The 8,975-nt window shown below is 42.2% G+C and overlaps 2 protein-coding genes across 2 annotated transcripts; both read left to right on the forward strand.

Annotated features, from left to right (window-relative positions):
• The first annotated feature begins 5,279 nt into the window (after positions 1 to 5,279).
• crygmxl2 (crystallin, gamma MX, like 2) lies at positions 5,280 to 6,352 on the forward strand. The gene is made up of 2 exons (XM_070851227.1): positions 5,280 to 5,576; positions 6,077 to 6,352. Exons 1-2 carry the CDS (start codon positions 5,280 to 5,282, stop codon positions 6,350 to 6,352), a joined length of 573 nt encoding a protein of 190 aa, XP_070707328.1.
• A 484-nt stretch (positions 6,353 to 6,836) lies between these two features.
• On the forward strand, positions 6,837 to 8,211 carry crygmx (crystallin, gamma MX). The gene is made up of 3 exons (XM_070851228.1): positions 6,837 to 6,845; positions 7,387 to 7,629; positions 7,936 to 8,211. Exons 1-3 carry the CDS (start codon positions 6,837 to 6,839, stop codon positions 8,209 to 8,211), a joined length of 528 nt encoding a protein of 175 aa, XP_070707329.1.
• The last annotated feature ends 764 nt before the right edge of the window (positions 8,212 to 8,975 follow it).

Below are 8,975 nucleotides of genomic sequence, written 5' to 3' on the forward strand. Positions count from 1 at the left end.
TTATCCCCTGAAATGATTAAATCCTTCAATCATTCATGTTTATTGTACATAATTTTGCATTTCGTGCCACATCATGGAACATTTTCCCCTCTGAGAATATCATAAATTGTTGGATAAAACAATACTTTAGGTTGTCAGATTAAAAAAAAGCTGAAACTTTTGTTTAATATCTGAGGAAATTTCTTTAATTAGAAAAATATATTCTAAAATATAACATAGAAATCAAAAAGCAGTCCATACTGAAGTAAAAAAAACTCCAATACATGTTAACATATTCAGCCAAAACCACTATAATCTAACATATTTAGGGCAGCTAAGGTCACTTTCTTTGAGTAAGTAGATATTCTATGTGAGGACAATAATGTAGTCTTATCTTCTGCTCAATTTAGTGTGGTAACGAAGGATTCTCGCAAATCATATGCGTGTATTTTTTGCGCATACATGATAGAGCCAGCAGAGGTGGGATTTGAGAGGCACCTCAAAGCTATGATTATCCTGAGTGTCTCAGCCCAATAATGTTACCTGCTGGGACAGCAGCACTGCTCCTCTAAATAAATTGCAAGTGGCCTTGGGCAATAAGAGGAACCCTCCTTTGATCTGCCTGACTGCCAATGAGGAAAATGTGCAGGCAGTCAATCAAGCTCTTAAGGCTTTGCAACAATGGAGCCGACCCCAGTTTATTATTTATTTTTTAAATTGATGTATTTCATTATCACAAGGTGTCTACTTGCTGGGGTAGCGGGGGTGGAGAGGGAGGAGGGGAGGGGGGCAACATGATCAATAATTGATATGCGGTGTGAAAAACCTGATTTGCAGCCTCTCCTCTGGTGCACTTGTCACTAGCTGTTGTCAGAACACATTTGCTTTGATGACAAATTTGAAGAAGTGAACAACAGCATCACATCTGATTACAAATTTAGTGAGTGGTGAAAGGCAGGGGCCCGTTCTCGCTGAGGCTCTGTTTGTTCAAGGCGCTCTGGAGAAATGACTACCAGGCTCTGAGGTGAGCTACAGTCTTGTAAGCAGAGAGATGAGAAGGGGTTGAACTTTTTTGTCATGTGTCAGTAAACAGCGTGACTTGTTTGAAAGGCACCAGGATTACAGGGTGAAAAGTTGCTCTTTAAACCTTTAAAGCTTTGGGGCATGGGAGACACGCCACGTCAAAACAGAGAGTGGAGATGAGGAGTGAGAGCAACTAAAAGCCATAACTCCCCCAGGTGAAACTGCTGAGAGACGAAGGAGTTGTCCTGCTTTTCACAGAGTTTGGGTCATGCCGTACGGCGGAGCATCTCAAATCGATTTAGTCAAATAAAGGAAGATGCTTGAGTGATCCGAACAGTTCAGGTTTCCTGAAAAACAGCTTGTACTGATGTGGAGAGAATCTATCGTAAACAAGAAATTGTTTGTTTGCAAAATGTTTCTACACTCAACTTTAATTTCTAAATACCAGACAAAAAGGAAGAACTGTGATTTAAATGTGTTATATTTAAAAAAAACAAAAAAAAAACAATTTGATATAACTCCAGTGCAAAGTGTGCCACTAGTGTGGCAGTCCTAAGAGGGATTTTCTCGTGATATGAGCATGTTTTCTGTAGCAGCATTAGAAAAGCTTACTAAAGGGTAAAAACAGGCATAATCTTAGAGGTACTGTAGTTGTGTTGATGTTTGTGAAAATCTTTTTTAAGGAAGATTTTTCTTTCATGGGTGCCTCTAAATGATCACCTGCAGGTCATCAGATTTAAACTAATAGAAAATGTTTATGGTGATTTCATTGCTAAGAGTAGTTCTTAATTAGTCTAAATGTTTTTTTTTTAATTACATGTATGGAGTGGAGCTTTACAACAAACTTTTAAACTAAATCCTGATGGGGAAACAGTTAAACACAAAATCTCAAAGACCAGAAAACAAAAAACATATCAACAACTCAACATAATTGACAGCTGCATCCATTTGCTCAGTCCAAGCCCCCTCCTCCTGCTTTTCCACTCTGTTCTTCCAACACCATTTCCTCTTTTAATTATCCCCCAGCAAAAAGATGGAGCACATCAGACGCATCGCGGTAAATCCTGGCCCTGGCACTGGCTCATAGTAGCTCCTGCGTCTGGCAATCCCGATAGAGCCTGTGCGCTGGCAGTGACAAGAGAGGGAGGATGCCTGGAGATTTTCTGACAGAAAGAATGGAGAGGATGATCTCTCAGCAAAAGAGAGGTCCTCATTCTACTCCCGGCGTGGGAGGCTTTTTGGCGAGCACTTTCCGATCATACCACATTTTCAGCACCAGATTAGCCAGTTCTCAGGAGCAAAACTCACATAGACCCCTTGTTTACACCTCAGTACGACAGTGTTTTTGTAATGACTGTTCAGTAAAAGAGCACATTGGAGGCACTGCAAGCGCGGCTGCTCTCCTATCTCTCCCCACAACATTTTTGGGGTGAGACTCATTGTATATAGCGGGGTCAGAGAGATGGTTTGTCCATGGTTTGGATTAAGGGAACATGATTTGTTTTGAATTGAAAGAAGCCTCCTCTGACCTGAAATGTATTTTACTGAGTGGATTGCACATTCACATTCTAATTAGGTATCAGCTACACGAATGGGTTTTTCTTTTGGAAGCCAGCTAGATGAAAAAGGTTGCAAGTTAACTAGTGCTGGGGTTGCTATCTGTCAAAGTTTCTCCTATCTCTGTGGGGCGCACATCAATCACAGAGGTTCCCAACTGACAGTCATTCTGCGGGCTAATAGTGTCGTCATCTCCCACGCGATTACACAGATTGCACAATGAGATCCTCGGACACAATGGAGCTGCAAATCTAGCCCCCTGCTCTGTTCCCTTCTCCTTTCCTTTTCTTCCGTCATTCTGAGATGAAGAGTGGAATGCTCCACAGCGGGTAGCTTTCTTCTCCTCCAGGGGGAACTGAGAAAGCAGGCAAGGGCCTCTGTGATGTTACTTTCCCTTCAGGGTGGGGAGGAGATGTCTTGTAGCACAGCTAAAGATGATCATTTGAGAGCCTGTGAAACAAGGTTCCCCTCTGGAAGCCACAGAGATATGGAGAGAGCCAAGGTCCCAACTAATGAGTTTGGGTTAGCTGATGAAAACAAGAACAATGACAAAGATGGCAGCGGTAGTTTGTTTTTTCTTGGTTTAGACATTGTATTGCAGCCCAGTTACATGCTTCTCGCAATATAAAGGTCAGAGGTCAGGCTGAGCAGCAGCCTTGGAGCTGGTTGGAGCAGAAAAACGAACGCTTGCTAGTGTGTAAAGCAGAGCTTGAACAAGTGCTTTCCAGCCAGAATATGATTTCCCTGTCATTCTGCTGCCCCCTTGCATCAACAAAGATTTTACATTTAATAGGCATGATGAAAGAAATCATTAATCTATGAATGAACATATGAGGAAAGTCTAAACATTTGTTTCTTATATGGTCTGATAAAACCTTTCCTCCCGGAGTAAATTTTTGCTCAAGAAACTAACAAAACAAAACAACATCCCATCTGATAATCTGCCACAATTACGCTGCACACTGTGATGAAAGGATATCAATGATCTACTTATGTCATAGAAAAAGAGTGCAGCTTCAAATATGAAAGCTATTGAAGCCTATGAGAGTTTCAAGTCAATGAATGATCAAAGGAGCAAAAGCTTATCAACGCTATTCCTTAACACTGAAACAGTGTCATATGGCTCCGGATATACTACCACAGTAGTAGTGTTTTAGCCCAGGAACATAATGGCTATTGTGCTTCCTGAAAACATTTGCCTTTTTACACAGTTGAAGCTGCAAAAAAGCATACAAAGTGGAGAGGGGGCGCAAGCCCTTTATCCTGATGAAAGGCTAAAGGATGAGACTGACCTTTCTGGCATCAGCTGGGCTTTGGGAAAACAATACATGGCGGCAACTCTTTCTGGCCTTTTCCCCTTCAGCTCTGGGCTACGTTTACAAGCCAAAGACTCAAGTCCAAACATCTATCATTTTATACAAAGAGTCAAACATACAGATGCCCCAAAACCCTCCTTTTAAATCACTCAAACACACACACACACACACACACTAAGCAGTTCTGTCTGTACATCTGCAAACAGACCAGTCCCGTCTGGCTTCATAGTACAACTGCAGGCTATGGAAGCAAAAAGAGACAACAGATCACTGTAGATTACATCAACACAAAAGCTTGACTCAGTCCACAGTATCAACACCATGATTCTTTAACAGGAATTGAATAACAATTACATTGTGACCTGTACCACTTAGGAGGCGCACCATTCCACACTCACTTAAACTGGGACTGAATGAACAGCAGCTATGTTACAATTTCCAACGCAAGCAAGACGTGAAATGAAAATCATGACACGGTTAAGTACTTTTTTAGAGAGTGCCCCCAAAAATGAGCTAATCCACTGTACACTTAAAAGGCTTTGTTGTTGGGGGGCCACATACCTACAGACCCTTTGTGTGACATTTCAAAAGACTGCATCACAAGGTCATGGCAGAACAAGAGTCATCCAAACACAGAATAGGACTTGTGTGGTGTTCGTTTTTTTTGGAGGGGGGGGGTGGAGCTGTCAATTCTATAGGTAAACTCTAGCAGACGGGACATAAGTTATCCATACACTGTCAGACAAAGGCTTCTGAAAAGGTAAAGAGTAGTAGTCCCTGACGTGTCAGAGGCCTCACCAACAGTGGGAGAGTATAAAAGGACCTGTAAGTGTGTCCAGAGCTACGGTGTGCAAAACATCCACAGCCATGGGAAAGGTATGAGCTCACATTCACTATGGTAACAGCTTCGACGGAGAGGTGAAGAAGGAAAATGGCATGATTTGGGACCATGTGTCAAATAGAACAGGGAAAGATGCAACAGAGCAGAGGAGTAGGCAGAAGGAGAAGGCAAAAGTACTCATTCAAGTAAAAACATTAGCTACAACTAACTGAGCTAACTGAGAGCTTATTTTTGAGGGGAGAACACATATATGTTCTGGAAAGGGAAGTGTTTGCAGCGATCAACAACAGATTCATTGCATTTGTACGACAGAAACAATTTCTAGCTCCCTAATTTCGAGAAGTTAACAGTGTGTTCAGATTGGACAAGCATGTAATGAGTTTAAATAGCCTTGATTTTCACCTGTCAAACACTGACAATAACATACAGGCAAAATAATATATGTACCGCAGAGTGGAGAGGCACATACAATCATGAGGGACTCGTGAAAATTCAACTGAGTTTGTTCAAGGGAGAGCAGTGTCCCCTACTGCCCATTCACGAGTATTGCAACAAGTAAATGTATGTATATGCCTAATATTAACTTCAGTGATATATGCTTCCCTCTCCTTTTCAAGATCATCTTCTACGAGGGCCGCAACTTCCAGGGCCGTCACTGGGAGTGCAGCAGTGACTGCATGGACACCTACAGGCACTTCAACTGCTGCAACTCCATCCGTGTCAGCGGTGGTCACTGGGTGGCCTATGAGAAGCCTCACTACATGGGATACCAGTACATGCTTGGCCCTGGCGAGTACCCTGAGTACCACAGCTGGATGGGCTTCAACAACTGCGTCCGCTCCTGCCAGATGTTTGCCCCTGTAAGTCAATCAAACAGACAGATAGGATTGGTAGTCCCCCCCACCCCCCCACTGCTCACCTTGTACATCAAATACTGCTTTAGAAATGGATGTCAATCATTGGTCTTTTGATGTCATTTACAGATACTCAGGCAGGTCATAGCATAAAAGTGTCTGTTGCAAAGCCCACAAGGAGACCCAGTCAGCCTTTAAAAGGAATATGATACGCCCCCCACAAGACTTGGTGCCTTCATTCTAATTCTGTTAGTCACATTGAGTGTTTCTGGCAGTTTAGGGAGGAGGAAAAAAAAATCTAATTCTGTCATGCTCCGAGAGAGTTGTTGCTCATTCTTATCTGTAGTTACTTACTTAAGGAAACCAAGTACTGCAAATACTTGGTTGAATTTAAAGTTTAAAAAAAAAATCAGCTGTGGGCAGAAATCTCTACCAAAGTGCTCTCTAGGGTTCACACCTACGAAAAAAGCATAATAATCAATCGCTCTCATCTCTTTCACATACAGTATAGAGGATCTTACAGGATGAGGATCTACAACAGGCCTGACATGATGGGACATTCAATGGAGTTCATGGATGACTGCCCCAACGTGTACGATCGCTTCCACTACCGTGACATTTTCTCCTGCAACATTATGGAGGGTTTCTGGATCTTCTACGAGCACCCTCACTACAGGGGACGCCAGTATTTCCTGCGCCCCGGAGAGTACAGGGCCTGTGGTGACTGGGGCTGCCACAACCCCATGGTTGGCTCTTTCAGGAGGATGAGGACTCTCATGTAAACTCCCACCTGTACACATTAAACATTTGATTTTAAAATAACAGTGTGCTTTGTGTGCTTATTTGAACAAATCCATGCAACCTGCAAACACAACTCTGAGGTACAACACTCTTTGACCAAGCAGAATATTTTATCAATCGATAAAAGCCTGCTGCTTCTTAATCATCCATGTCACCTATTGAAATAAAACAAACCTTTTCTCTTTGCTGTCCTTCCTATTCTCACAGTCTGCATTTACGTTTCTGGCATTCATGCCCTTTGAGAAAGTGCAGTTGTACAGTATTTTCCATAGACAGACAGCTTTAACAAAGACAAAGAGTCTGCTGCAGCTCACCAGTCCTATAGTGCTCTGCAGTCTATAGGGCGCACTGTGCTGACACGACAAAGCTTTGTTTCACATTTGCAAAGCCCTGATCCCAGCAGGGTCTATAAAGAGGCGTTGTACCGGCCGGCATCTGATCTGGTCTGAACTTAACACAGTTACAATGGGCAAGGTAAGCGTGCAATTTAAAATCTATATATTAAAGGCAAATGCTGAAGACCTGCACTGAGTGATAAGTCAGTCTTGTGTGGGTAGGAGTGCAGCAGTCAGTAGTAATGTAGTAAATGTAGTAGCGTTAAAACTTCTAATCAATAAAATGAAACATGCAAAATAAAAGCTGCAAAACAAGACTTAGTTCTACTTCTAGATAGTAAAAAATGCAGCTATTCAACTGAGCTAGGTTCTTAAGTCCTATAAAAACAGGTCAACACTTTTTTTACATTTTTATTTTATTTTATTCAACTTTGCTTCTGGTGCACCATTAGGGGGATAAAAATCATACTCCCTTAAGCTTCTTAGGTTGTCTATTCCAAAATTCCTCTCTTACAATTATTCTTTACAATAACTTTGTTGGATAAAGCTAACTTGCAAACCTGGTTCAGAATACCAAATGATATGATTATTATTGTTCAGAAGTATGAACAGCTGGAGGACTAGCTGTGATTTAATTTGCTGTGTCTTTGTGATAATGTATACTCCTCTATCATGTGCAGATTACCTTCTACGAAGACAGGAACTTCCAGGGTCGTCACTATGAGTGTAGCAGTGACTGTTCTGAGATGCAAAGCCACTTCAGCCGCTGTAACTCGATAAAAGTGGAGAGCGGTTGCTGGGTGGCCTACGAGAAGCCAAATTTTGGTGGCTACCAATACATGCTGAACAAGGGCGAGTACCCCGACTACCAACGATGGGCAGGCTTCAATGACTGTATCCGCTCATGCCGTATGGTGCCACCTGTGAGTTTTAACTGATGCCCTACCCTGTTTAACAAAGGTTTTCTGTAGAAGTGCCAGTTTAGAATCATTTAGTTCTCAAGCTTTGTCCCTCTGTTTTCACCGTTCACTGCCAGTACCTCTGGCTATCTTAAAACATCTCTTTTTGGTCTGACCCGAAATTGCAGTATACTTAGTACATGAAAAAAGTTTTCCCAGCATTCATGTCAAACTGCCGAGTTATTCTACTTGACTGTGCTAATACAAAGTTGGACAAAAGATTACTTTCGATGACAATATCATCTTCGTGTCTCATCATTTCTGTTTTAGTATAATGGGACCTACAGGATGAAGATCTTTGAGCGCTCTGACTTTGGAGGCCAGAATCTGGAGGTAATGGAGGACTGCCCTGATCTGAATGAGCTTTTCCACACCCGTGACATCTCCTCTGTCAATGTCATGGAGGGCTACTGGATCCTGCATGAACACCCCAATTACAGAGGACGTCAGTACTTCTTGCGTCCTGGAGAGTACAGGAGGCACAGCGAGTGGGGAAGCACCAGCCCAACCTTCGGCTCTCTGAGACGTATCACTGAGCTAAACTGAGCCCCACGATTAAGCTTTCCACTTGTTGCCCTAATGTAAACATTGTTTCAGTGTGGTCTCAACACTGTGATGCCCAATTCTGAAATCATACATTTTAATGATGGGGGTTTTGGTGCATCTGACGTTGGGTTCTGGTTTTGTTGGGTTGCTTTGCATTGTTGGGTTAAGTTCTTCCCCAACTCAGTGTTCAAGAAATGCTCACAGTAAATAGTGATGATCTTTTTTTGCTTTGGTTGTCCCATAGCAAAATGGTTTGCCTCACAGGTCCCCAACCTCCTGTCCTACTGGAATCCCAATAAACGAAAACTTGATGAAAGTCAACTAAAGGGAGCCTTTGTTCATTTTCAATTGACTACTACAGCTGTCACTATAAAAAGATCAGGGGGATATGGTTTTTCATAAATCTGAGGAAGATTTTTCTCTTTAGTATGGTGTTTGAACTTCAGTTTCATGAGGCTACAGAGTTAGATGTAGAAGTGTAACCACTGAGGTCCTAGTAAGACCAAGAGTTTCTACAGTTTGCCGTGATATTGTCATTTCACATACACAAAGAAAAATTATCAAGAAAACAGAAGCTTATACTTTGAAGTTCAATATTAAAGACCAAAAAAGGGTATCTGAGGACAAGCATGTATGAGTCTTTATGAGATCACATGGTAGAGAGTAAGCGCGTTGGGTCCATGAAAGATGCCCATATTAGATCCACATCACAGGGAGAGTGCCAACTCAAAGAGTTGGAGTCAAAGTGGCCTGGTATTAGCCCC

This window comes from Pempheris klunzingeri, chromosome 20 (assembly GCF_042242105.1).
Source record: "Pempheris klunzingeri isolate RE-2024b chromosome 20, fPemKlu1.hap1, whole genome shotgun sequence".
Taxonomy (NCBI): Eukaryota; Metazoa; Chordata; class Actinopteri; order Acropomatiformes; family Pempheridae; genus Pempheris; species Pempheris klunzingeri.